This window comes from Pipra filicauda, unplaced genomic scaffold, assembly GCF_003945595.2.
Source record: "Pipra filicauda isolate LSUMZ 115617 unplaced genomic scaffold, ASM394559v2 scaffold531_size399970_pilon, whole genome shotgun sequence".
NCBI lineage: Eukaryota > Metazoa > Chordata > Aves > Passeriformes > Pipridae > Pipra > Pipra filicauda.
In genome coordinates this window covers 211,847-237,641 of record NW_024104678.1, presented here as the reverse complement: position 1 = coordinate 237,641, position 25,795 = coordinate 211,847, and the positions used below count along the sequence as shown (strand labels likewise).

General features: G+C 60.0%; 5 protein-coding genes across 8 annotated transcripts; 3 read left to right on the top strand and 2 right to left on the bottom strand.

Annotated features, from left to right (window-relative positions):
- Positions 1-307: 307 nt before the first annotated feature.
- On the bottom strand, positions 308-4,198 carry TMEM234 (transmembrane protein 234). The gene is made up of 5 exons (XM_027728355.2): positions 4,161-4,198; positions 2,912-3,063; positions 1,726-1,792; positions 1,476-1,568; positions 308-639 (listed from the first exon to the last, which is right to left on the bottom strand). The coding sequence occupies exons 1-5, from the start codon at positions 4,171-4,173 to the stop codon at positions 542-544; spliced, it is 423 nt and encodes a 140-aa protein (XP_027584156.1). The 5' UTR covers positions 4,174-4,198; the 3' UTR covers positions 308-541.
- Positions 4,199-4,256: 58 nt separating this feature from the next.
- EIF3I (eukaryotic translation initiation factor 3 subunit I) lies at positions 4,257-8,615 on the top strand. Its single transcript, XM_027728351.2, has 11 exons — positions 4,257-4,306; positions 4,535-4,627; positions 4,712-4,799; positions 5,462-5,527; positions 6,106-6,255; positions 6,344-6,471; positions 6,759-6,869; positions 7,259-7,348; positions 7,586-7,659; positions 7,833-7,925; positions 8,228-8,615. Exons 1-11 carry the CDS (start codon positions 4,304-4,306, stop codon positions 8,307-8,309), a joined length of 978 nt encoding a protein of 325 aa, XP_027584152.1. The 5' UTR covers positions 4,257-4,303; the 3' UTR covers positions 8,310-8,615.
- Positions 8,616-9,269: 654 nt separating this feature from the next.
- LOC113991780 (myotubularin-related protein 9-like) lies at positions 9,270-12,603 on the bottom strand. Of its 2 annotated transcripts, XM_027728340.2 has the most exons (10): positions 12,405-12,603; positions 11,815-11,923; positions 11,440-11,565; positions 11,184-11,357; positions 10,847-11,064; positions 10,559-10,720; positions 10,329-10,470; positions 10,019-10,239; positions 9,741-9,892; positions 9,270-9,622 (listed from the first exon to the last, which is right to left on the bottom strand). In XM_027728340.2, exons 1-10 carry the CDS (start codon positions 12,584-12,586, stop codon positions 9,468-9,470), a joined length of 1,641 nt encoding a protein of 546 aa, XP_027584141.2. In that variant the 5' UTR covers positions 12,587-12,603; the 3' UTR covers positions 9,270-9,467. The 2 variants fall into 2 exon arrangements, with proteins under 2 accessions (XP_027584141.2, XP_039243054.1); XM_039387120.1 differs by lacking the exon at positions 11,184-11,357.
- A 1,754-nt stretch (positions 12,604-14,357) lies between these two features.
- On the top strand, positions 14,358-15,845 carry FAM167B (family with sequence similarity 167 member B). Its single transcript, XM_027728394.2, has 2 exons — positions 14,358-14,699; positions 15,300-15,845. The coding sequence occupies exons 1-2, from the start codon at positions 14,415-14,417 to the stop codon at positions 15,561-15,563; spliced, it is 549 nt and encodes a 182-aa protein (XP_027584195.1). The 5' UTR covers positions 14,358-14,414; the 3' UTR covers positions 15,564-15,845.
- Positions 15,846-19,646: 3,801 nt separating this feature from the next.
- Positions 19,647-25,172, top strand: LCK (LCK proto-oncogene, Src family tyrosine kinase). 3 transcript variants are annotated; one of them, XM_039387111.1, is made up of 12 exons: positions 19,647-19,734; positions 19,893-19,943; positions 20,026-20,116; positions 20,243-20,341; positions 20,461-20,564; positions 20,643-20,792; positions 21,381-21,533; positions 22,440-22,619; positions 23,166-23,242; positions 23,337-23,490; positions 23,954-24,085; positions 24,871-25,172. In XM_039387111.1, the coding sequence occupies exons 1-12, from the start codon at positions 19,647-19,649 to the stop codon at positions 25,071-25,073; spliced, it is 1,482 nt and encodes a 493-aa protein (XP_039243045.1). In that variant the 3' UTR covers positions 25,074-25,172. The 3 variants fall into 3 exon arrangements, with proteins under 3 accessions (XP_039243045.1, XP_027584188.1, XP_039243046.1); XM_027728387.2 differs by having other exon boundaries at positions 19,647-19,748; positions 19,862-19,943; XM_039387112.1 differs by lacking the exon at positions 21,381-21,533 and having other exon boundaries at positions 19,647-19,748; positions 19,862-19,943.
- The last annotated feature ends 623 nt before the right edge of the window (positions 25,173-25,795 follow it).

Here is a 25,795-nt window from a genome sequence, read left to right as displayed (position 1 = left end):
AATTACAAGGGTGACAATGATTATTTTTTTTTTTTTCCTTCTGTGATTTCTCTGGTACTTTGGACTGATAATTTCACTGAAAAGGAACCCACCCTTCCTTCCTTAGGGACACACTGCACTTGTGGGTGTTTGATGGACGAGAGGAACTCTGAGCAAAGCCCTGTAGTAACCTCTGAGTAAGGGGCTGTGCAGTGTGAGCTGGGACAGCTGAGCACAGCAGAAAAAGCCATTTTCACTTGCTTGGCTACAAGAAGGAGGAATTCCTAAAAAAACTCCTTCTAATCAAAAATCAATCAGTCCCAGAAGGTCCCGTTGAATGATTTATTAACCCCTTGTTGCCCCTTCAGTGCTGAGCAAATTCAACTTGTCGTCGTCTTGAAACACCCACAAAAAAATTCCTTAACTCCAGACATGGAATGGGATGTGCTTTGTTCCACCCTGGTGCTCAGGGAATACAGTCCATGGGTTTTGACATCTGTGTGTCAAAATCCACCTTTCCCAGGCGTGGCTGAGCCAGGAGCTCCCTCAGCCACAGGGGGGGTTACCCTTGGTCAGGTTCTGTCCCTCTGCTTCTTGTTCCTGAACCAGCCAGACACAGTGAGACCCCCAGGATGGTGAGCAGCATTCCTGCCACAGCCCCTGTGGGAATGAACATATTGGGAATGTGCTTATCAAGAACAGGCAGGAGGGGTTGGAATGAGATGATCTTGAAGGTCCCTCCCAACCCAACCCATTCTGTGATTGTCTGTACAGTTCAGACAATGCTCAGGTGTCACAGGGCAGGGATGTCTGGGTAGGTCCAGTCTGGGCCAGGTGAGTTCTGAGGGGGTTTGGATGCTCAGACTGTCCCTGTACACTGAGCACAGGATGTTTCCAAGGAAATGTCACTCCTGTGTCTGTTGGAGAGATCCAGGCTTAAACAACAACAACTCAGTGTCTTCTTACAGCTCCTGTTCCTACAGCTCCTGTTCCCACAGCTCCTGTTCCTACAGCTCTTTTTCCTACAGCTCCTTTTTCCTACAACTCCTGTTCCTACAGCTCATTTTCCTACAGCTCCTGGTCCTGCAGCTCTTGTTCCAGGTGCTGGAGTTTTAAACTTTCCAGTTCCCTGCCTTTTTCTGCCCTTTTGAGCAGGGCAATGTCAGTGCAGTTCATCAGGGAAGGAAAGGAGGATGGGTGTTGACATTTGGGGGCTTATGAGCCACCCCTTTTCCATGGTGGGCATATTATTTAGTGCTTCTGTTATGGTTCAACATCTAGTTAGGCTTACAAGCTCTTTTAGCTTAGAACAGCCAGTTCTAAATTTAAATTTACCAGCCCTGCCCACAAATCTGTTTCACTTCCCTTTCAGGGTCTGCAGCAAGAGCTGCTGCTGAACCAGGCAAAGCCTTGGGGGGGTATTTGCTGTTTTCACACCCTAAATCAGCCAACAGATGCAGGGGAGCAGGGGAGGGAATGCCTGAAGTGTGACTTACGTTTGCCACCAACATCCTCTCCCAGGATCCTGCCAGTCACCAGGGTCACCACCAAAGCCAGGGAGTTGCAGAGCGGGACTGCCAGGGACAGGTCTGGAAGGGGAGGTTTAACAGAGCTTAACATGGAGGTTCTTGGTTTATTTGGGGTGATTCCAAGGCAGCTGCTGGGTGTTGGGTTAAGCCATCAATCAAACCACTGATCCTCCCAAAATCCTCACCAAGACACGACAAAAAAGCGCCAAGGACTGACCTGTGGATGCCAAGGTGAGGTAAAAGAGGAGGGATCCACCTTGGTTGAGCAGAAAGGGCACCATGTACTGCAGGGAGAGCACAAACCTGTCAGCAGTCCCATATAAATCCCATATACCTAAAATCAGGGATGGAATATTTCACAGTTTGAGTGAGGGTATCGAGGCCAGGAGCAGGTAGGAATGATCCCAAAGGAATTTTGACACTGAGCTTATTCCATGCAAAATATGAGGGTTGATGACCTGACACCTCCAAAAACATCTCAGTCCTGCACAGGGAGGGCAGAGCTACAGGGAATTAAATGAAATATTGCTGAGGGTAAGGAATTCTGATGATATATGGAATATTTCACAGGGAAATAAAGGTATCGAGGCCAGAGTGAGACGCAGGAACGATCCCAGAGGGAGGAATATGGAATATATATGGAATACATATAAAAATACATATGGAATATTTAACAGTTTAAGTGAAGTTATTGAAGTCAGAGTAAGCAGGTAGCAATGATCCCAGAGGCAGGAATATGGAATATATATAGAATTCATACATACATACATATATATTTATATAAATTATATAGAATTTCCATATTTATAAAAATACATGTGGAATATGTAACAGTTTTAGTGAAGGTATCAAGGCCACAGTAAGAGGTAGGAATGATCCCAGAGGCAGGAATATGCAATATATGTATATTTATATATAAATATATGGAATATACACAAATATAAAAATATATAAATATATATATTAAGAATAGTATATATCTAAAAATACATAAAAATTTATTATATATATTCCACACACATAAAAACATATATGGAATATTTAAGAGTGGAAGTGAAGGTATCAAGGCCAGAGTAAGAAGTAGGAACAGTCCCAGAGGCAGGAAAATGGAATATATGTATAAATATATATATATATATATATAAAAATTCCATATAGATATTCTGTAAATATAAAAACATACATGGAATATTTAAGAGTTGAAGTGAAGGTACCGAGGCCAGAGTGAGAGACAGGAATGATCTCAGAGGCAGGAATATGGAACACATATTCCACATATAAATTCCATAAATATAAAAATATACACGGAATATTTAACAGCTTGAGCAAAGGTATCAGAGCCTGAGTGAAGAAGCAGGAGTGATCCCAGTTTGACCCCTGCCACGCCCTGCTCCAGGTCCCACCTTGCAGTTGAGGCCGAGGAAGCGGATCTCGGCCAGGAGCTGCCCCAGGCGGCCCCGGCCCCGAACATCCTCCATTCCCGCTGCTCCCGCCCTCAGGAAGGGGCTGCTCCCGCCCCACAGCACGGCCACCAGCGCCAGGGACACCGCCTGCCCTGTGGAACACCGGGATCAGCGGGATGGGGCTCCCGGGATCCCGGCCTGGGATCCCACAGAGCCCAAGGGACGGCCCTCACCCACCCTGGAACACCCGGGAGTGTCCCAGGCCGGGCTGGAGCAACCTGGGACAGGGGAAGGTGTCCCTGCCCATGGCAGGGGGTGGGACTGGATGGGCTTTAAGGTTGGAAAAGCTCTCCCAGATTGTCAAATCCAACCGTGTGCCCCCAAGCCCAATAAACCCTCTCACAAAGTGTCACATCCACTTGTCATTTGGACACCTCCAGGGATGGTTTGGACACTTCCAGGGATAATTTGGACACCCCAGGGATGGTTTGGACACTCCCAGGGATAATTTGGACACCCCAGGGATGGTTTGGACACCCCAGGGATGGTTTGGACCCCCCTCAGGGAGGGGGACTCCACCACATCCCTGGACAGCCCCTTCCAAGGCCTGACCACCCTTTCTGTGAGGAATTTTTTCCTGTTATCCCTCCCCTGGCAGAGCTTGGAGTCGTTTCTCCTGGTCCTGCTGAAGGACACGGAGCTGCTGGGGCGAGTCCAGAGGAGGCACCAAGGTGGTCAGAGGGATGGAGCAGCTCTGCTGGGAGGAAAGGTTGAGGGAATTGGGATTGTTCAGTCTGGAGAAGCCTCGGGGTGACCGCATTGTGGCCTTCCAGGACCTGAAGGGTCTACAAGGAACATGGGGAGAGACTGTTCACAAGGGCTGGAGGGACAGGACAAAGGGGAATGGCTTCACATCGGAAAAGTGGAGATTCAAGTGGGATATTGGGAAAAAAATTCTTCCCTGCGAGGGTGGGAAGGGGCTGGAATGGATTTCCCAGAGAAGCTGCGGCTGCCCCATCCCTGGGAGTGTCCAAGGCCAGGTTGGAGCAACTTGGGGTAGTGGAAGGTGTCCCTGCCCATGGCAGGGGGTTGGAATCAGGCGATCTTTAAGCTCCCTCCCAACCTCACCCATCCCACGCCTCCATCCCCGTTTACCCGCGACAACCCAACCCCGCTCTCCACAACCTCCCTCCCGCTCCAGGGACACCCTCACATCCCCTTTCCCCGCCGCCATCTCCTTTCCCCTCACCCGCGGTCGCCATGGCAACGGCGCTTCACTTCCTGGTCGGACCGGAAGCCCGGCGCCGTTGCCATGGCGATCCCGTGACGCATTTCTTCTGCGACTCCTCAACCCGGAAGTGACCGCCCTCCTCTCTCCTCAGCGTGGCCGCCATGGTAAGACCGGAGCGGGGTGGTCGCGGTTGTCGCGATTTGTGGCCGCTCCCGATGATTCAGCGGCTCAAAACCCCCCGGTCCGGGGTGCCTGGGGCGCGGGGGGGCGGCTTTGCCGCTCCCCCGCGCCCCAGGCGCCCCGGACCGGGGGCCGCGCTCGCCCCCCCGCCTCACCCTCCCTTTCCTTCTCCACCTCCCCTCACTCATTAATTAATAACTTAATAATTGCAGAAGCCCATCCTGCTGCAAGGCCATGAGCGCTCCATCACGCAGATCAAATACAACCGCGAGGGAGACCTGCTGTTCACCGTGGCCAAGGATCCCGTGAGTGCTCCCCCCCTTACCACCCCCGCCATAATTCGTTAGTTTATTATTAATTAATCCGCGCGGGTTTTTTTCGCCTCGCAGATCGTCAACGTGTGGTATTCGGTGAACGGCGAGAGGCTGGGCACCTACAACGGGCACACGGGGGCTGTGTGGTGTGTGGATGCCGATTGTATCCTTTTTAATCCCCCCAAAAAAGACGGGTTTGATCCCATGTTTTAGCCCGGGATTCTTCCCATCAGACTGCCCCTGGGATCCTTCCTGCTTCTTTACCCTTGATCTCTGCACTTCAGCTCTTGAATATTCCATTTATATTTTTATATATATATATTGAATATAGATAGGGAATTTGTCTATATGGAATTTGTATATATATAAAAATTCTATATATATATAATTATCTTTGTGTATGTAATATATATTCTTTTATCTATATAAGTATATGTATTCCATATTTCTGCCTCTGCGATCATTCCTGCCTCTTATTCTGACATACCTTCACTTAAATTCTTAAATATTCCATGTATATTTTTATATGGAATTTATATATATATAATATATTTATGTTTTATATACATTTATATTTATATACACATTTTAATATAAATTTATAGTTATATATATATCCAATTATATATATAAATACATATATTCCATATTTCTGCCTCTGGGGTCATTCCTGCCTCTCACTCTGGTCTTGATACCTCCACTTAAACTGTTACATTTTCCATATGTATTTTTATATAGATGGAATTTTTATGCATATATATATATGTAGAATTTGTACATATCTAAAAAGTTTATCCATGTCCTTCCCTGACTGGTGACACCCAGGGGACACACGGCACGTGCTCACGGGCTCTGCCGACAACAGCTGCCGGCTCTGGGACTGTGAGACAGGTAAAACCCTTCCCAAATCCCTGCCTGGCACCTGCAGGGCATCCACAGGGGTGGGGCAGCTCTGCCATGGAGAGCTGGGGGTGTTCAGCCTGGGGAGGAGACCTTGGAGACCCTTCCAGTGCCTGAAGGGGCTCCAAGGGAGCTGGAGAGGGACCTGGGACAAGGGATGGAGGGACAGGACAAGGGGGAATGGCTTTAAGCTGGAAAAGGGGAGATTTAGGTGAGAGATTGGGAAGGAATTCTTCACTATGAGGGTGGTGGGGGGCTGGAATGGATTTCCCAGAGAAGCTGTGGCTGCCCCATCCCTGGAAGTATCCAAGGCCAGGCTGGATAGCGTCAGGTGTCCCTGCAGGCAGAGGGTGGGAAAGGTGATCCGTAACGTGCCTTCCAACCCAAAGCATTCTGTTATTCCATGATTAAGCTCAGAAAAAAAACCCAAAATCCGGTGGTCTGTGACTCACAAGTGATTCTGCAGATCCCAAGTCAGGGATCCCCCGACCCTCCTGCCTCCCCTGCCACCCCTTCCCCTGTCCCATAACTCCCCCAGCCCCCTGAGCTGATGTCCCTGTCCCCCCCAGGGAAGCAGCTGGCCTTGGTGAAGACCAGCAGTGCTGTGAGGACGTGTGGCTTCGACTTTGGGGGGAACATCATCATGTTCTCCACGGACAAGCAGATGGGCTACCAGTGCTTCGTGAGCTTCTTCGACCTGCGGGACCCCGCCCAGATCGGTGAGGGACCCTCCCCGGGGCTGGGGAGGGGCTGGGGGAGGGTGTGGAGGGCCATGCCACCTCTCTGTGTGTCTGTCCCCTCCCTCAGAGAACAACGAGCCCTACATGAAGATCCCCTGCAGCGACTCCAAGATCACCAGCGCCGTGTGGGGCCCGCTCGGGGAGTTCATCATCGCGGGCCACGAGAGCGGGGAGCTCAACCAGTTCAGTGCCAAGGTCAGGGACTGGGGTGGGGAGGAGGATGGCACAGCGTTCCTGTGGGGTTCAGGGGCAAACTGTAGGATTTTGGGGCTCCAAACAGCAGCTTCATGGAAGGGTAGTTCAGATTTGTGGCTCCCCTGAGCAAGGCGGATGTACCAACCCCCCCCGCTCAGGTGGAGTGAGATGATCTGCAAGTTCCCTTCCAACCCACACCATCCCAGGATGCTATTCCATGATCTCCTAAATTATTTTCAATGAGGAGGACTCTTCCCAGCTCTCTGAAACTGCCTCTTCCCCCTCAGTCAGGGGAGCAGCTGTCGAACATCAAGGAGCACACCAAGCAGATCAACGACATCCAGACCTCCAGGGACATGACCATGTTCATCACAGCCTCCAAGGACAACACGGCCAAGGTGAGGTTTTCCATCAGCAGTGGATATTTCCTGGCAGGACCTCTCCTCAGAGCTTATCACAGGGGTTTTTTTCCTCCTCAGGGATTTGAGGAAGTGGAAAGGCAAAGCTCAGTGAGAAAGGGGAGATGCCACCGTGTGAAGTTATCGGTCAGGCATTGAAAATGAAATTATTTTGGCATTTCCAGAATACTTTTGGCATTTTCCAGAATATATTGGCAGCTTACCACCTCTGGAAGGCGACAGGTTTACCTTAGGCCGGTGTTTTGGCATTCTGGGGAAGTACATTTTGGGATTTGAGTGTCCAGGAGTGACTGCACCTCCCCAGGTGAGGCCCAGCAGCTGGATTTGTGTGAGTTAATTAACGAACTCTCTGCCTTTTTGCCTCGTAGCTCTTTGACTGCACGTCCCTGGAGCACCTGAAGACGTTCCGGACGGAGCGGCCGGTGAACTCCGCTGCCCTCTCCCCCATCTTTGACCACGTAAGGATGAGCTCCCTCAGTGTCACCCCTGAGTTGTGTCACCAGCGTGAGTGTCCCCAGCCCAGCTGAAAACCAGGACTGTGCAATGGGGCTGGGGAATTTTGCTGGCTCTGGCGCAGGGAACGAGGCTTTGTGCCCTCTGATTTCCAGCCTCGGTGGTTCTGGGATTCCCCAAAGGCTCTGCTCCCTCCTCCCCCAGCTGCCCCTGAGTGGGGTGGTGGCTTCTCTCCTTTGCAGGTCGTGCTTGGTGGTGGGCAGGAGGCCATGGATGTGACCACAACCTCCACCAGGATTGGCAAATTTGAGGCCAGGCAGGTCCTTTCCCTCACCCGGAGAGCTCCTGACAGCTCAGAACGCTGTTCCCGGAGCACCCTGCTCCTGGAGGAGTCCTTGAACACGCAGAGCTTGTTTGAGGAATCCCTGATTGTGCCCCTTCCAGGCTCCCAGCTCCTTGTGACAGTGTAAATCTCCTTCCTTCTCCCAGGTTCTTCCACTTGGCTTTTGAGGAAGAGTTTGGCAGAGTGAAGGGTCACTTCGGTCCCATCAACAGCGTCGCGTTCCACCCCGACGGGAAGAGGTGAGGCTCTCTGGGGGTCTTGCAGTGTGTCCCAGCCCAGGCAATCCCACTTTTTAGTTGGGATATGTCTGGACCTACAGGATCCCTGTGCTGGGAGCAGAACCAGCACCTTAATCCTCCCATTCCAGCCTCCCCTCAGGCCAGCCCGGGGGGTCACCAACACCCTGTTCCACACTTTGGCTGCCTCACTGATCCTTTCTTTGCCTTGTGACTCCTGTATTAGTTCCAGGAGGGGGTTGTGAGGCCAGACTTGCCCCTGGTTGCTCCTGCAGCGTTCCTGACTGTCCCTTTCCTCCCTGCAGTTACAGCAGTGGGGGTGAGGATGGCTACGTCCGCATCCACTACTTCGATCCCCAGTACTTCGAGTTTGAGTTTGAAGCCTGAAGGAGGATTTCCCTCTCCTCTCCTCCTCCTTTTTCTCCTCCAACCCCTTGCCCAGTCCATCAGCTCTGTCATGGGGCTGCTGTAAGGCCTGAAGTTCTCCTGCTGCATTTTGGGTGCTGTGTGAAGGTGGGGAAGTGGAAACTCAGCCAGCTCCAAAGGGCAGGAATGGCTTTTGTGGGAAGGCTGCTGGGTTGGCTGCCTGCCTGCCCCGGGGGCTTCCTGCCTGCTGGGCATATTTATACATCAGGGGAGGGAAAAAATCATCAGGAAATAAATAGAAATCTTTTGTAAACACAAGGCAAAGCACCTCTGTGGGGTTTTTTTGGTTGTTTTTTTTTCCCCCAGTTAACCCAAGGACTTTGTTTTCCTGGCTCTGTTGCCAGTGCCTTGTTCCACACCCATGGGCAGACAGACAGTGCTGCTCCTCCCGGGACCTCTGCCCATCCTGGCTTAACTCTTTCCCAGGGAGTGACCCAGAGCCTCAGGTCCAGCCCTGAAGTGTGAAGAGGCTGGAAGTGCAGCAGCCAGGAATTGTTTTCCAGCTGACACGCACGCGCCCGGCCCGGCCGCTTTGTTTATCTGCTGGGCTGACCCTGGGCCAACTTTCCTCATGGAACAGTTATTTCCTGCTCTAGGAGCTCGTGCTCCTCATCCTTCCCCCCTGTCTCACCCTGCCTGTCGGGAGGGGTGGTTTGTTTCTCTTTCCTTCCTCAAATCTGGGTTCAAGGGCAGAATTCCCAGCCCGGCTCTCCCAGCTTGGAGTGGCTGATGGAACAGTGAGGCTGCAGCCTCTGTGCCTTCTGTGGAGAGGGTGTTGGTTTAGTGTGAGCTGCTGGTTTTGCTGTGCCTGGCTGGCAGGCAGGTTGATGTCCTGCTCCACAGCAATCCACAAGTGCTGCCAAAATCCCACTGGGAAGGAGCATCTTCCTCCTGCCCCTATGGAAGAGTGGAATGCTGGTGTGGGCTGGGAGAGAGGCTTTACTGAAACAAGCTCAGTCTGGGCAGCCCAAAGGCTGGGAAAGGGGGTCTGTTCCTCCCTCCCAGTGCTGTCCATGGGGTCTGTGTCCAGCACAGCACTTCCCACAGGAAACTTCAGTGTTGCCTTGTCCTGGCATCCCATGGGACTGAACTGCCTGTGCTGCCCTTCATCTCCTGTTCTCAGGAGACCCCAGCAGTGGGGTCAGAGAGGGACTGGCTCAGCCTGTTCCCTGTGCTCTCCTTGGCAGGGGCATTGTTTTCCTCAACCAACCGCTGGATCTCTGCCCAGGCCTCATCCAGGTGCTGGGATGGACGGATCCAACGGAGGAATAAACCTGGGAGAGAAGGGGCTGGGTGTTATTTCAGCCCTGTCAGCGAGGGAAAGGCAGAGCAGCTTCCCCTCAGCCAGCCCAGCTCGGGGCTGAGGATGGATTTTGGGAGGATCCCGCTCACCCTGCCAGAGCTGGATGCTCTGGGGCTCCACGGAGGGCCAGATCACCAGGGCGTTGTGGGAGTAGAGAGGGTTCAGGAGCTTCTGCTGCTCCTCGGGCCGGTTCAGCCAGGCCCAGAGCGAGTGTGTGCTCTCCTTCACCTTGCACAGGCTCCTGTGGGACACGGGGGATGTGTTTCAGTCCCTGCCAGGGCTCGGGTTTGCTGTGACCCAAACCGTGACCAGGAGGGGATTTGCTGGAGTTGCTCCCTGGGGACAGCGCTATCCCCACCCCTCTCACCTCTCCTTCTCGTTGTTGCAGAGGAAGGTGCCGTAGGCCGAGGCGTAGGCGTTGTCGAAGAGGGAGAGGAGGAGGCGCTCCCCAAATTCCAGGGAGAAGGGGAACTGGCGGCTCAGCTGCCACACACAGTCCAGGAAGAGCAGGAAAAGCGGTGCCTCCTGCTTCAGCCGGGCGTGGGAATAGGCGGAGTGGGCGCAGCGGAGGTGGAAAGGGTGTCCGGCCTGTGGGACCCCGAGGGGGGGGGGGATATGGGGCTGAGGGTGCCCACCCAGGCTGGGATCCCCATCCCCCTCGGAGCTGCTGCTCTCACCTGGATCCACTCCCGCTCCAGCAGCCCCTGGAATCCCGCCAGGGTGCGGCAGGACGGGTCCAGGATCACCTGGGCCAGCGCTGTCACCAGCAGCGTGGTGTCCGTCCCCTCCGCCCCGTGCACCAGCACCGTGGCCTCCTCCCTGTCGGGATCAACCCGGGATGGCGCCCGGATTTCGTGCCATGCTGGGAGTTGGGGGAAGGAGGGGCTTTGGGGTGCAGCTCCCTTACCTGTCCATGCACTGGGCAGCCAGGCAGGCCGTGCTCAAGGCTGCCTTGACGTGGCTGAGCCAGCGGCTGCTCTCCAGCCGGCCCAGCCACCGGTCCATGCTCAGGGAGGGGTCACTGCAGGCTTCCACCAGCTTGGCGAAGCTCTCCTGCAGCGGGCGGCCCCTGGGAGCGGGGAGAGAGGTGCTGGGGGCTTGGTGACTCTTTTGTGGGGGTGGACCCCCCACATCATGCCAGGCAGTGCGACCACCCCCGTGTCACGAGAGCGCCAGGGCTCAGCACAGCCCTCACCTCTCCAAGGGCCGGTGCAGCCTCCTCCACTGTGGGTAGGAGGATTTGGGCTCTGTGCCTCCCCCGGTCATCCGAGCCTGCTTTGCTGCCTGGGCCGAGCGTGTGTCGATGATGAAGCCCCTCTCCCCCTCGTCCAGGATCGTCCCCAGCAGCGTCTCGTCCTCGCGGCACCGCCTGCGGTTGGGTCCCGTCAGGGGTTGGCTGCTGCGGAGCATCACCTGTGAGGTGAGAGATGGGGAGCACTGGGGGACCCCACGGCGTGGGGAGGGCTTCCAGCCACCTTTCCCAGAGGGCTGACAGCAGTGGGAGAGGGGACGAGGGGGCGGGGCGGACTCACGGTGCGGTTTTTGGGGTGGAAGTAGCTGAGGACGGGGAACCTCCCGCCCTGCCGGAACCGGGCAGCCTTTCTCAGGGCCTCGTCGGCCACGGCCGCCGGCACAATCACGGCGGGAGGGTACGTGGGGCAGGTGCTGAAGTCCTGGTTCACGGTGCTCAGCCGCCACTGGCTCGTCTGGGGCAGACACGGGGTCAGGGGGAGCCCTGGTGCCCAGCCCGCTATGGGTGGGGGGAGTCGGGTCTCCTTCCAGCCTCACCTGCGAGGAGATCTGTTGGAAATACTGCTCGAGGGGGAACTGGTGCCATCCTTCCTCGAGCTTCAGGCTCGGGGGTCTGTAGAAGAACGGGTACATCATCATCACGGAGTCCACCGAGGAGAGGGCCTGGAGCGAGAGCAAAGGCGGCGCCGGTCACGGGGCAGGGGTCGTGGCTGGGAATGTCCCCAGGGCTCTGCAAACCCCGTGGCTGTTCCCTGCTCCTGGCCACATCCCAGCACCAGGCCAGGGTTGGGCAGCACCAGCGGCCCCACGGGGCACCCTGTGCCAGCGCTGCCGGAGCTGAGTGCTTATTTACCCAGCGCAAACACGGCGGGGCCGCTTTCCCCTGGCAACCCTTTGCTGCCCGGGGCTCACCTCGATGGAGCTGGCGATGTTGAGACACTCCTCCATGCCCGGGATCTCCAGCTGCAGCACCTTCAGGTCTTTGCACCGGAGCGTGATGGTGCCGGAGGAGCCGGTGAGCCTGGGGGAGGCAGGAGGGGGGTCAGGGCTGGCCGGGGGTCCGTGCGCGCACAGACGGACACACAGACAGCGCCGAGCTACCCTCTCCCCCCGAGGGCTGTGCTGGTGTGGTTGCCAAATCTCTGGCTCTCGTCTGCCCCCCGAGCCGGGATTTCCACTGTCTCCCTGCCCTGGACGGGGCACGGCGGGCGCCGCGGTGGTTGGCAGAGCCAAGGGAGCGTTAAAAGCCAAACCTGGTGTCCCGAGCGGAGCTGTTAGTCCGGGGGGGCTGGTACCAGCCTAAATTCTGCACTCTGAGGAGAAGAGGAGGTCAGCGCCCGGTGCTGCCGTGCTGGGCCGTGAGAAAGAGGAAGGACAAGGCTCGGCGGGCAGCACCCAGGGGTGGCCGTGCTCTGCTCGGGAATGCTCCAGCTCGGGAGGAAGGGGTGACAGGGCCGGGAGGGAGCGCGGGGCAGCCGCGGGGCGGGGACCAGCACACGCACCTCTTCTCCACGGCGTCCACGTTGCGGATGAGCAGCCAGAGCTCCACGTCCCCGCCGGGGCAGGAGGAGAGGAGCAGGTGGTGGCTGGTGATGCACAGGGTGCCCCTCACCGCCGGCAGCCCCGCGCACGACAGCAGCACGTTCTCCACCGTCGCCGTCTTGATCAGCTCCGAGAACTCCATGGCCGGCTCTGCCCGGCGCGGGGGACTGGGGAGGGAGAAAGGGGAAATCCTGCGGCGCACGGCCCGGCTGGAAACCCCTTCTTCCCTCTGCGTCACGGCCTCACCCCCTCTGGGTGTTTGCGCTGTCACCTACAGCGGACGGAGCTGCGAAACGCAGCCAGGGGGACGTTTCCTCCCCGGGGAAACTGAGGCACGGGGCGGGGGGGGCTGAGCTGGCCCCAGGCTCCCACCCCAAGCCGGGTATCCCGTGCCGGCTGCGCTGCAGGGAGGCGATTTTTGGTGAAAATGGGAATGCAGAGAGCAGCTCCAGGTCCTTCCCTGCCACCCCGTCATCAGCCCCCCCTCGACCCGGCTGCCAGGGCCCTGTGGGCTCTGCCAGGGCCCCTGTGCCCACAGTGTCCCCCCCCGGCCTGGGGACGGGGCAGGAGCTGCTGCCAAGGCCCCTGGGTGAGGAGGAGGAGGAAGGTGGGCACCTGGCAGTGCCCCTGCCACCCCTCTGCTTACCTGCTCGGGCTGGGGGGGCAGGCGGGGGGGACCTCAGGGGGCAAGGGGGGACCTCGGGTGGCAAGCAGGGACCTTGGGGTGCAAGTGGGAGGACAGTGGGGTGCAGGCAGGGGACCTCAGAATGCCCACGGGGAGCTCCTGGGCATAAGCAGGGGACCGTGGGGTGCAAGCAGGGACCGTGGGGTGCAAGGAAGACTCTCAGGACCCAACAGGGGACTGTGGGGTGGCACCAGGGACCCTGGGGTGCAAGCGGGGGACCCCAGAGTGCCAACAGACACAAGCGGAGGAGCTCAGGGTGCAAGCGAGGGGGGATTTCGGGGTGTAAAAGGGGGATCTCGGGGCGCGAGAGGGAGAGCTCGGGGTGGGAGGAGGGACCTGGGGGTGCACGCGGGGACCTCGGGGTGGAAGCGGGGGGGCGGCGATGCCCCGCACAGCCCGGCCGGGCCGGCGGATGTCGGGTTTAAGGTGGCCCGGTCCGGAGGGACGGGGCGCTCCCCGGGGTCGGGGGGCTCCCGGGGTGGGCTGGGGGGCGGGGGTGTCGCCGTGTGGGGTGCGGGAGCGAGGGGACACGCGCGGGGCCGTGGGAGGGACACGCGAAGGAGAGGTGGGGGCTCTCTCGCAGCACTGGCGAGGCACGCGTGGAATTTGGGGGGGCACTCTGGGGGCGCCGGAGGGGTCGGGGATGGGCGTCCGAGGGGCAGGTGAGACCCGTGGGACACAGGTAAGACCCGGGCCCCATCACTGCTGCCCCTGGAGCCCCCCGGGGCAGGGAGGAAGGGGGAGAGGGCAGATCCCGACGCGGTTCCACCTTAACGTCCCGTCCGGGTGCGGGACCCCGGCTGCCCCTTGTGCCCCCTCCCCCGGTTTCTTTTTCCTTCCTTAGGCTTTTTTTGGGTCCCCCCCGGGTGCGGGGTGGGGGGCGGCTGCGCCCGGGGATAAATCATTCCCGCTCCTCCGTGCCCGGTGAAGGCTTCGTCCGGGAACGGGGAGTCTCCTCCCAGCCGGAGACAATGATGCTAAAAACGAAAAGGAAAACAACAAAAAAAAACCCCATCACGACAACATCGAATAAACCCAAAAACCCTCCTCCTTTGCACTCCTCTGGATAAGGAAATTCCTGCCCATCGGAATTGTCCTCGGGGGATGGATAAATAGCTGGGAACCGGGCACAGCTGGGGGAGTGAGGGAGTGGGTGGTTGGGTGGTCGGGTGGTCGGGTGGTCGGGTGGTCGTGGCCAGGGTAGAGGCTTCATTTCCACGGTGGGTGGGTTGTTGAGTGGGCAGAGGTCACCCAAGGGGTTGGGGGGGCTGCGGGGAGTCCCACCATGGCCCTCAGCCAGCTGAAGTTCAAGGAACTGGGCGAGGAGGAGCCCACCTGGGAGGAGGAGAACCTGGACAGTGTGAAGGCTCTGACGGCCAAGCTGAAGCTGCAGACCCGGAGACCCTCGTACCTGGAGTGGGAGGCCCGGGTGAGGGGGCAGCGCTGGGGCACCTCGGGGGGGGCCCGGGGGGCTGAGCAGGGCCCTGGGCACCCCGAGGACCAGCTGGGTGGTGGCGTCTGTGGCTTTGCCACCATGGAGGCGGCTCTGGAGTGGCTGAGGATGGAGCTGGTGAGTAGCTGGCAGTGGGATGAGGGGTGAGATGGGACCACAGGACTCCCCCGTGCCTGAGCTCATGCAGCAGTGAGGGGACGTGGCAGGGTCAGCAGGGGCTTTGCTCCTTTGCCCAGCTCGGTGGGTGCACGAGGATTTTTGCAAGGCACACGTGGCTCTGCGGTGCCACAGCTCTGTCCCTGTACCCCCACCACACTGTTGGGGTCTGCACTTGTCACCCCCCCTGCCTGCTCTGCTGGTGGCACCGCTGCTGTGGACTCCTTTATGTGGCACCCAAAATCCCTCAGGACTCGGGGCAGGCGGAGCTGAGCCGTGGTGCTGCCAGCCCTGCTCCAGGGGCAGTGCCATGGGAAATGCCACCACCCCCATGGGGCACAGGGTGTTTGGGAGCACCCACTAGCCTGTCCCTGAGGCAGCAACAGGGTAAAAAGCCCACAGGCATCAGACACTGTGCCCACCACAGGACCGCGTGCGTGGGCTCTGTGCTGTCCCAGGGTGGGTTTGTTCCCTGGCCAAGCCCCATCCCTGCTGCCCCATCACCCCTGCAGCTGACCCGGGGCTGATCCCGCTCCATCCTGACTCTGGTCTCCCCTCCAGAGGGAGATGCAGGCTGTGGACCAGCGCCTGGCACAGCAGCTGATGCGCCTGCGGGCGCGGCTGCACCGCCTGAAGGTGGAGCAGGCCTGTCACCAGCACAAGGAGATGCTGGACGACGCCACCTTCGGCCTCGAGGGCTGCGAGGAAGACTCGGATCTGCTCTGCAACATCCCCCCCAAGGCCGCCTTCCTGCTCTCCACGCCCCTCAAGCACATCGGGGTCACCCGCATGAACATCAACTCCCGCCGCTTCTCCCTCTGCTGATCCCCCCCGGGGGCCGGGTGGGAGCCCCGCAGGCACCCACGGGTGCATCTGGGCCTGGCAGGGCTCGAGGATCACTCCCAAAATCCCTCAGGACTCAGGGCGGGCGGAGCTGAGCCATGGTGCTGCCAGCCCTGCTCCAGGGGCAGTGCCGTGGGAAGTGCCACCACCCCCATGGGGCACAGGGCGTTCTGGGGGCCTGTTCCTAGGGACAGTGGGGTCAAGCACGGTGGAAAATGTTGGGAGCAGCCCTTCGAGGCGGAATAAAAGGAGGTGAAGGTGAGAGCTGATGTTTTTTTCTGTATTTTCACGTACCCAGGCACCTCCCTGGCCCCGTAGATGTGGCTCCAAGATTTCTGCTGTGGGGACCAGGGAGGGGGGGAGGGAGGTGACAGCACAAGCTGCCACTTGGGGATGTGACTTCTGCAGAGTCCTGTGTGCAAGCAGTGCCAGGGACAACGTGGGGAGACCCAGGGAAGCTGTGGGATGACCCAGGGATCATTTTGGGGGCTGCTTCTCCTTCCCAGGCCGTGGGGAGAGCCTGATGTGCCCCCCAGGCTGTCATAACCCCCCCCTCCCCTCCCGACACAGCTGGGCTTCCTGTGCCTCACCGAGCTGGTACCTGCGGCTTCGTGTTTGATCTCAGAAGCCAAGACAATGGTGTTGTGGTTGCTCTGCTCTGAGCTGTCTCCAAAACACAGGGCTGGCAGCCTGGCAGGGGCACAGGGGGTCCCCCCGGCTTCAGCCCCTGCCCCCGTGGCTGTCTGGGTGCCAAAGTCTGTGGTGACCAAAACAGTGGTCAAAAAGGGGGTTTTGGGGTGCAGGATGAGTCCTACAACGGGTGTAGGGTCCGGTGGGGTCAGGGGCAGCTGGTGCAGGGCACTGCCAACCTGAGCCCTGGAGAGGGGACGCACAGGGGACTGGGCAGCAGGTGACAACCCCCTGCCTGTCCCTGACCCTTTTCCCGCCCCGTGGGACCCCACAGTCACCACCGAGGGTCTCAGCACGCCCCGGGCGAGGGGACAGCCAGCGCCGGGACCCTCTCGGCGGGGATGGCAGGAAGCCCTCGGGGTTTGTCGCTCGCTCTTGCGGTCGGGCACGAGCTGTGAACGAGCTGCTCGAGAGTTTGCTCATGAGGCAGGAAATGAACCGGGGCAGGCGGGAGCAGGAGCAGGAGCGAGAGCGCCCTCGGGGAGCACGGCCCGCGCCTCGGGGGGGCTCCGCGCCGCGCCCCGCAGGGTCCCCGCGCCCCCGGCGGGATGGGCAGAACGTGAGGAGGGGACCCTGCCAGGGAATGGGGGTCTGAGAGGGGCCGGGCATCACCTCCTGCCAACAGGTAAGAGCAGAGATGGGAGATGGGGACCGCCGGGACAGCGGGGGGTCTGTGTGCTCTCCGAGTGCCCCTCGGAGGGGTGGAAATGGAGGTTTGGGCTTGTAGTGAGTGGTGGGGGGATGTGAGCGCCTGGGTGAGGGATGGGGGAGTCAGCCTGTGCCCCCCACTCCTCTGTACCCTCCCAGTTGGGGTGAAAGCTGCTGTCTCAACGTTCCCTGCCCGGGGTGGGAGCACCGGCCCCCTCACAGGGCTCCTCCCAAGGCCCCCATTTCCAGGGCAAAGCGGGAGTTTTGTCCCCAGGGCTGTGGGTGAGAGCGGTGTAGGGCAGCAGCTCAGTGATGGGCTGCCGGGGTTTGCTTCCCAGTTTGGGGGTTCAGACATTGAGATAAACCCATTTTTGGTGCTGCCTCAGTGGAAAGACCCTCCTGCTGCAGGGGCAGCTTTGGGGTCGGCATCCTTTGTGTCGCTGTGAGGCTGTGCCAGAGCAGGGCTGGACACCCAGTGAGTCACAGCTGGCTGGGGGACACTCTGGTGAGCCTCGAAGAGCATCAGGGATGGGGTCAGCCCAGCCTTCAGCCCGCCCACACCCGTGACCAAACCAACCCAACCTGGCCAGAGCAGAAAGGCCAGCCCAGGGTAGGGAGATGGGGGGTCCAAACACACTCCAGAGCCAAAGCAGGGACAGGAACACAGTAGGACACACAGATACCTCCCAGGGGACACACCGAACACGGGGCAGGGGCGCCTACACGTCCCTCCCAGGCACCTTCGCAGCAGAAATTCGGTTTGCACAGATGCAGTCACCAAAAGCCAACTTCAAACGCCCCTTTTTCCCCCCCGGCGTGGCCCAGGTGAAACGGCTGCTTGGTGGAAATTACGCTGTGGCTTGGGGCTGTAAGAAAGAAGGCGCAGTAGCAGCACCTCCCTCCCCACCCCGGCTCCGTGCAGGGAGGAAAAAACACCTCCTTTGGTAAAGGTGCCTGAAGGGCTGTGGGGGAGCTCTGGGGGGTCGGGGGCTTCTCCTCTGCGGGGCCAGGGTGGTGCTGGGGGGGTGGAGGTGGGCTTTGCTGCTGCTGGGCATCGCTGTGGCTCTGCCTGCTCCTCCTGCCTGCAGCAGGAGCCCCTTTTTGGGTGCCAAGGTGAGTCCCCAGATGGGGTCACCAGAAGGCACCAGGGTGGTTTTTAGCAGTGTTGTATGGCTTGGGGGGAAGGGAGGGGTCAGTCACCTGTGTTCTCCTCACCAAAACTGCCAGTCACCCGCTCCCCTTGGTGGTGGGCACCCCGAGGTGGCACCGTGGGGATGGTCCCTGTGTCCCTGCTGACCCTGAACCCAAGGGAGGGGGCTCCTGGTCTGGAAAACCAGCCCTGGCAGTGCAGGCTGGGGGGGCTCTGACTGGCAGCATCCTCTGGCTGAGGCTGGTGGCACAGGGGGCTAGCAGCACCCCGGGGACCCTGCACCCTCCCTGGGGACCCCCTGTAAGCCTCTTCCCTACGTGCCCACTCAAATGAAGCCCCCAGCATGGAAAGAGATGGATTTATGGCAAGGCCAAAGTGGTGCCAGCAGTGCCAGCAGCTAGTCTCTCTCCCAGGAAAGTATCTCCCAGAGCTCAGCAGGGCACCAGGAGAGGATGGGGACCCTCCCAGCCATGCCACTCACTGCCAGATCAGAGCTCCCACTCAGCACCGGCGCAGCGGCCGCCGGTTTTGGGGTGGTGGGACAGACACACCCAGGCTGGCTCGTGGTGACTCGGGGCTCCCAGAGCCCGTGGAAACCACGCCAGGGCCCCCAGAGAGCCCCCAGAGCTGAGCCTGGCGAGCAGGGTTTGGAGGCCAGGTGCTGGTGGAGACAAGTCCCAGCCGTGTGGGCGTGGGGGATTCTGCGGAAGAGCTTTTTCCGGGGCCGTGGGCCGCCGTTTCCACACGATGCACCGTGGGGCTCCCAAAACCATGGGGGTTTTGTGCCATCATCAGCATTTTCGGGAAGGCCAGAGGTGCCCGGGTGCTCTGCAGAGCCCTTGTGACACTCATGACATCCCTGCCCACACCAGGGTGCCGGGGACACTGGGGACAGCCCCGCACCAGCTCCGTGTCACCAGGGCTGGTCCTCGAGGTTGAAGTGGAACATCCTCCTGGATGTTTCAGGGTGAGCTGCACAGGATGAGGGGCCCCGGAGCAGGGGTGGGGGGTTAAGGACATCCCTGATGCAGGAGAAATGGGGGTGAGTGTGGGGGGAGAGGCCGAGATCTCGTGGGAGATGGAAATCAGAGGCAGCACAGGGTGGGTGGGGAGCGCCCACATCCACCTTTGACCCCAGGAGCTGCTTTTGGGGGGTGCCAGGCCCAGCCAAACGTCATCAAACACAAGGGCCATGCACGAGTGTATTAATTGTTAAGGGGGTATTGGTGATCAGGTTGTTATCTGGCTGAGGAACAGAGGGATCAGCCCAAGGGAAGGATGGAGGTGGGTGAGATGGAGGGTGGGAAGGAACTGGTGGGAAAGGGGAGCCTCAGGCTGGGGGACTAATTGCCTTCAGTGGTTTTAATTAACGAGGCCAGAATAAATTAGGAGGAAATAAGGGCTGGTGACAGAGAGCCAGGGGATGTCCCCAGTTCAGCTGAGGAGTGTGCAGGATGGGCCATGCCAGGTGGGAAGCCAGACGGATGGATGTAGGGATAGGGGTGTGCTGGAGCGGGAGGAGAGGGGAGCCTGGGGGTGTAAAGGCTCCCCTCACCACCTCTGCCCCCCCAGGCACCATGGGCTGCTGCTGCAGCTCAGACTATGACGAGGACTGGATCGAGAACATCGACATCTGTGAGCACTGCAATTACCCCATCGACTCCGGCAGCAAGAACCAGGTGAGGAGGGGGTGAGAGACCCCCATCCCGGTGGCCAAAAGCCTCCAGAGGTGGCCATGGGGTGGCCAAACCCTGGAAGGTGAGGACTCACGAGGCTCCTCATCCCCTGGCAGAGGCTGATCCGCAACGGCTCCGAGGCGCAAGACCCTCTGGTGTCCTACGAGTCCACGTCCCCGCCGTGCTCCCCCATGCAAGGTGAGGTCTGGCCGTGGTGGGGGGTGGTTGGGACACCCCCAAACTGGCCACTGCCACCCTGTCCCTCCCCTTGCCCCCCCAGATAAGCTGGTGGTGGCCCTGTACAACTACGAGCCCAAGCACGACGGGGACCTGCGGCTGCGGAAGGGAGAGAAGCTCCGTGTCCTGGAGGAGTGAGCGAGCGCCAACCACGTCCCAGCACCGACCCTGGCACGGCCCCACAGCTCCTGTGCTGGCAGGGGGGGCTGTGCAGGGTCCTGGCAGCTGGAAGGGGGTCTCACCTCGCTGTGTCCTTGCAGGAATGGGGAGTGGTGGAAGGCACAGTCGCTCACCACCGGCCAGGAGGGATTGATCCCCTACAACTTCGTGGCCTTGGTGAACAGCCTGGAGCCCGAGCCGTGAGTAGGGATGGAGCGGGAGCCGTGCCCTGGCAGAGGGGGACGGAGCCAGGAGCACCCCAGAAGTGCTGGTGGGTGAAGGCACAGCCTGACCACCCCCCCCATCCCTGTGTCCCCAGGTGGTTCTTCAAGAACATCAGCCGCAAGGACGCCGAGCGGCAGCTCCTGGCGTCGGGCAACACGCACGGCTCCTTCCTCATCCGGGAGAGCGAGACCTCCAAAGGTACCTTCCCGCACTGGGAGAGGCCCTGGGAAGCACTGGGAGGGCTGTGGGGGACCCACACGGTGCCCGTGTCCCCAGGCTCGTACTCGCTGTCCGTGCGGGACCTGGATGAGACCCAGGGGGAGACGGTGAAGCACTACAAGATCCGGAACATGGACAACGGTGGCTTCTACATCTCCCCCCGCGTCCCCTTCGGCAGCCTCAGGGAGCTGGTGCAGCACTACACACGTATGGGATGGCCAGGGGGGATGGGAACGGGGTGGGAATGGAGCGGGATGGGGTGGAACCGGGATGGGGGTGAGATGGGACAGGATGGAATGGAATAGGGTGGGATGAGACCAGATGGGATGGGACAGGACAGGATGGAATGGGATAAGTATGGGATGGGAATGGAATAGGAATGGGGCAGGATGGGAGAGGGATGGGACGGGATTGGATGGGATGGAATGGAACAGGAATGGGGCGGGATGGGATAGGATTGGATGGGATGGGAAATGGTATCGGAACAGGATGGGATAGGACAGGATGAAATGGGAATGGCACAGAATTAGACAGAATGGGACAAAATGGAATGGCAATGGCACGGGATAGGATGGGATGGGACTGGGATAGGATGACATGGGATGGGACAGGACAGAATGGGAATGGGACGAGATGGGATGGGGACAGGATGGGACAGGATGGGATGGGATGGGATGGGATGGGATAGGATGAGCAGAACACGCTGCTCCATGTGCCCCAGCCAAGTCATCGGCCTGTGCCCGGCTCCCAGTGCCTCTGCCTGCCCTGACGCCCCCATTCCTCTCCCAACCCCAGGCAGCTCCGACGGGCTCTGCACCCGCCTGGGCAAACCCTGCCGGACGCAGAAGCCGCAGAAGCCGTGGTGGCAGGACGAGTGGGAGGTGCCCAGGGAGTCCCTGAAGCTGGTGGAGAAGCTGGGAGCAGGGCAGTTCGGAGAGGTCTGGATGGGTGAGTGAGTCAGGGCAAAACTGGGGCCCCACGGGATGGGAGGGATCCAGCTGGGATCGCTCATGGAGCAGCCAGCACAGCCCCGGGTGTGGGACTCATGGCTTTCCACAGGGGTTCTGGGAGAAGGGAGAATCCTTCTGGATCACCCAGAGCAGCCCAAGCTTCCTCCTCTCCCATCCCAGCCACCCAGGATGGAATGACAGGAGTCCTGTCCTCGTGGAGCTGGGCTCTGCTCGTGATGGGAACAGCTGCTGGCTTTGTCCCCACTTGGGAAATGTCCCTTGCTGTGGCTCTGGCTGGAATTCTGGGAACAGTGGGGGGCTTGGAGGCAGCACGGGGCCTTGAGAGTGTGGTGATCCAGCCATAAAAGCACCTCCTGCTGCTGAGTGCTGAGGTGGGGAAGGCACTGGGGCTGCCCTGCTCCTCCCCCTCACTAAAGAGGGGTCTCTGCCTTCACTCCCACGGGCGCTGCCTGTCCCACGAAGTCCCCTCCTGGTTCCCACCCAGAGCCAGGCCTGCCTGGCCCCCCCCAGCTCCCCCTCCTGCTCAAAACCCAGTGACCTCCTGTCCTCGTGGTCACCGAAAGCCACACGTTACGGTATCTGCCTGGTGGGTTAAGGTGTGATCACAGATTTTAGCCCAGGGCAGGGCTGTGACCGCCCCAAAAATCCTCCGGCCACGCCGCGACAGTCCGGGGTGTGAGAGTCCCTCTTCAAGCCAAACTTTACAGCCTTCCACTGACCTTTGCAACCCACAGCATCTCTTCCTCGTGCAGTCTTGCCTTGGGATGCTCCAGACCCACACAGCAGCCCCCACACTGCCTGCTTGGCTGGCACTGCCATTGCCACCCATCCCCAGGGTCGGGGGGGTCCCTCTCCCCATCCTGCTCTTCCCGGCTCTCCACAGGCTTCTACAACGGGCACACGAAGGTGGCTGTGAAGAGCCTGAAGGCGGGCAGCATGTCCCCCAGCGCCTTCCTGGCCGAGGCCAACCTCATGAAGAACCTGCAGCACCCGCGGCTGGTGCGGCTCTACGCCGTGGTCACCAAGGAGCCCATCTACATCATCACCGAGTACATGGAGAAGGGTGAGACCCCCCCCAGGCGCTGCCCACCCTGCGTGGGGGTGGCTGGGGGAGCTGTGGAGAGACGTGGTCACGCGGCCAAGGGGCCATTCAGGCTGGAAAACTCCTCCAAGATCGAGTCCAGCCTGTGCCCGATGCCCAGCCCAGAGCACTGAGTGCCACATCCAGTCGTTGCTTGGAGACCTCCAGGGGTGGGGACTTCACCTCTTCCCTGGGCACTTCCAAAAGTCCAGTCTTCCAGCTCCTGGCTGTCCCATCCAGCTGTTCGTGCCGGTTTATGTGTCTCCAGCCGCTTTTGGCATCCCTGCCACGCTCTGCCTTTGCATTGTCTCGGGGATAAAGGAGGGGAGAAGGACCTTGCAGGAAGGGTGTTCTCCTGCCCACCCTCCCCTGCCCACCTTCCTGGGGCACTGTGAGCTTCCCAGCCCCACATTTTGGGTTGCAGTGGGTGACAGTGCCCTGGTGACCCCCTCCCACCACACGACCCCGAGGTGCTGGGGAGGGGGGCAGTGTGTGTTTTGCTGCTCAGACCTGCTGCCCTCCCCGCAGGCAGCCTCGTGGACTTCCTCAAGACCTCGGAGGGAGTCAAGCTCGGCATCAACAAGCTCCTGGACATGGCTGCGCAGGTGAGGGGGGCAGGGACACGGGGCTGGGGCTGGGAGGGCTCTGCGGGGCCGGAGCCAGGGCTGTTCATTGTAAACCCCCCTCTCCAAATTACAGATTTCCGAAGGCATGGCCTTTATCGAGGCCAAGAACTACATCCACCGTGACCTGAGGGCCGCCAACATCCTCGTCTCGGAGGCGCTGTGCTGCAAAATCGCCGATTTCGGGCTGGCCCGGCTCATCGAGGACAACGAGTACACGGCTCGAGAGGGTGGGACCCCTCCTCCCCGCCCTGCCCCGGGGGTGCACAGAGCTTGGGGACACGGCAGGAGGGACCCCCACCCATCCCCGGTCCTCTGGGGGGGTCCCCACCGTGCCCCGGGAGCAGGAGGGGGGTGCAGTGACAGGACCTGCAGGAGGGGGGAGCAGGGAGGGGGGTGCAGGGACACTTTTTACTCCTCCACTTCTCTCCCCTCAGTTGGGGAGGGGGGCGCGGGGGGGGCTGCAGGACCCTGTTTGCCCACGCGACCCTGCTTTTGGTGGCTACTGCAGGGACAGGGGTGCCAGCCCACCGCCGAGCAGTGGGGGACCGGGGGGGGGGCTGGATGCCACCAAACCCAGGTCATCGGCAGGGACTGAGCCTGACCCGGGGTTTCACGGCAGATTAAACACAGAGGGGTGATCCCAGCTCTTCCAGGACGCTTCATTCCCTCCCCTCCCGCTGTTTTTTCCAGGGGCTAAATTCCCCATTAAGTGGACGGCGCCGGAGGCCATTAATTACGGGACGTTCACCATCAAGTCGGACGTGTGGTCCTTCGGGATCCTGCTCACCGAGATCGTCACCTACGGCCGGATCCCGTATCCAGGTCAGGATTTCCCGGCAGCTGGAAGGATCTCCCGTGGCAGCGGGGCTGGCACACGCGAGCGCACGCCCACGAGTGTGGACATGCACTCCCGCACGCACACACGCTCCCAGCCTGGCTCCCTGCCCTCCTCCGCAGCCAGGGATCCAACCCCTTCCCGAGGCACATCCCCAAAAGACACCTGGAGGGGCGTTTGGAGGCGGTGGAAGGGGGTGGAAACTTCCCCAGGGGGTTTGGGGTGGGACCTGTGACATGGGGGTGACCCCAATTCGGTGTCCTGTGTGTGTCCAGGAGGGGATGACCAACCCCAGAGTAGTACCTGTGACATGGGGGTGACCCCAATTTGATGTCCTGTGTGTGTCCAGGAGGGGATGACCAACCCCAGAGTAGTACCTGTGACATGGGGGTGACCCCAATTTGATGTCCTGTGCATGTCCTGGCAGGGGTGACCATCCCCAGAGTGGTACCTGTGACATGGGGGTGACCCCAATTCAGTGTCCTCTGCGTGTCCAGGAGGGGATGACCAACCTGTGACATGGGGGTGACCCCAATTTGATGTCCTGTGTGTGTCCAGGAGGGGATGACCAACCTGTGACATGGGGGTGACCCAAACTGAGTCCTGTGCATTGTCCTGGCAGGGATGACCAGCCCTGGGGTGGTCCCTACAATGTGGGGGGGGACCCCAAATTGAGACCCACAAGCAATGTCCAGGCAGGGATGAGCAGCCCCAGGGCGGTACCTGTGACAGGGGGGTGACCCAAACTGAGTCCCACGCGTCGCCCCGGCAGGGATGACCAACCCCGAGGTGATCCAGAACCTGGAGCGGGGGTACCGGATGCCGCAGCCGGACAACTGCCCCGCGGAGCTGTACGAGCTGATGAGGCAGTGCTGGAAGGAGAGCCCCGAGGAGCGCCCCACCTTCGAGTACATGAAGAGTGTGCTCGAGGACTTCTTCACCGCCACCGAGGGCCAGTACCAGCAGGAGCCCTGAAGGGCCACAGGACCCACTCCCCCGTGTTGGGGTGCTGGGAGTGGTCCTCTGCGTCAAACCCCCCCAGACTCCATGAGCATCACAGTGTTGGTGGACTCTCCCCTGGACCTCGGCAGTAAAGATTTGGAGCGCTCCAGACTTTGGGAGCGGCAGATTTCACCCCCCTCAGGAGGGGATGGACGGCCAGGGCAGACCCCCAGCGGCATCGGGCTGGCACGGGGGGCTCGGTGGGTGCCCACCACGTTTTTCCAGGGTGGAAATCCAGCCTCCAGCTGCACATGGAGCTGCCCAGGGGGCCCAGCAGCCCCTTGCCCTGCTCTGGCTGTGCCTCCTCCACCTCCCTGGTGAGGGCAGGAACCCCCCCAACAGCGATGGCTGAGGCATCCCTTGGCCGTGGGATGCTCCTTCTTCTCCCCCCCCCCCCCCCATGGCATTTGCAGGACCCATTTTGGGGGAAATAAAGGCCTTTTCAGCAGCGGGGCCAGGCTGCCATGGGATGGGGTACAGGGGGTGATGCCCACCAGGGATGGACCCCACTGGGTGACACCCACCAGAGACGAATCCCACCCTCACCAACCCACCCTGAGGGGGCTGCTGGACCCCCCGAAATCCTCCTGACCCCCGTGAGACCCCCCCAACCCCATCCACATGGAACAACCCGACCTTGGGGGGGGGGCTGCTGGACCCCCCCGACCCCCGCGAGACATCCCCCCCAGCCCCAT

Excerpts from the sequence above, each read along its gene's own strand:
- TMEM234 (XM_027728355.2), bottom strand. Across the intron at positions 1,793-2,911 it reads TCCTCGGCCTCAACTGCAAG|TACATGGTGCCCTTTCTGCT; the intron begins GTGGGACCTGGA and ends CTCTCCCTGCAG. Across the intron at positions 640-1,475 it reads AGAGGATGTTGGTGGCAAAC|GGGCTGTGGCAGGAATGCTG; the intron begins GTAAGTCACACT and ends TCATTCCCACAG.
- EIF3I (XM_027728351.2), top strand. Across the intron at positions 5,528-6,105 it reads GCTCTGGGACTGTGAGACAG|GGAAGCAGCTGGCCTTGGTG; the intron begins GTAAAACCCTTC and ends TGTCCCCCCCAG. Across the intron at positions 6,472-6,758 it reads TCAACCAGTTCAGTGCCAAG|TCAGGGGAGCAGCTGTCGAA; the intron begins GTCAGGGACTGG and ends CTTCCCCCTCAG.
- LOC113991780 (XM_027728340.2), bottom strand. The coding sequence starts at position 12,586 with ATGGAGTTCTCGGAGCTGATCAAGACGGCGACGGTGGAGAACGTGCTG. Across the intron at positions 11,924-12,404 it reads GTGGACGCCGTGGAGAAGAG|GCTCACCGGCTCCTCCGGCA; the intron begins GTGCGTGTGCTG and ends TGCCTCCCCCAG. Across the intron at positions 10,471-10,558 it reads GCTGCCCAGTGCATGGACAG|GGAGGAGGCCACGGTGCTGG; the intron begins GTAAGGGAGCTG and ends TGATCCCGACAG.
- FAM167B (XM_027728394.2), top strand. The coding sequence starts at position 14,415 with ATGGCCCTCAGCCAGCTGAAGTTCAAGGAACTGGGCGAGGAGGAGCCC. Across the intron at positions 14,700-15,299 it reads AGTGGCTGAGGATGGAGCTG|AGGGAGATGCAGGCTGTGGA; the intron begins GTGAGTAGCTGG and ends TCTCCCCTCCAG.
- LCK (XM_027728387.2), top strand. The coding sequence starts at position 19,647 with ATGGGCTGCTGCTGCAGCTCAGACTATGACGAGGACTGGATCGAGAAC. Across the intron at positions 20,793-21,380 it reads GCTGGTGCAGCACTACACAC|GCAGCTCCGACGGGCTCTGC; the intron begins GTATGGGATGGC and ends TCCCAACCCCAG. Across the intron at positions 23,243-23,336 it reads TCCTGGACATGGCTGCGCAG|ATTTCCGAAGGCATGGCCTT; the intron begins GTGAGGGGGGCA and ends TCCAAATTACAG.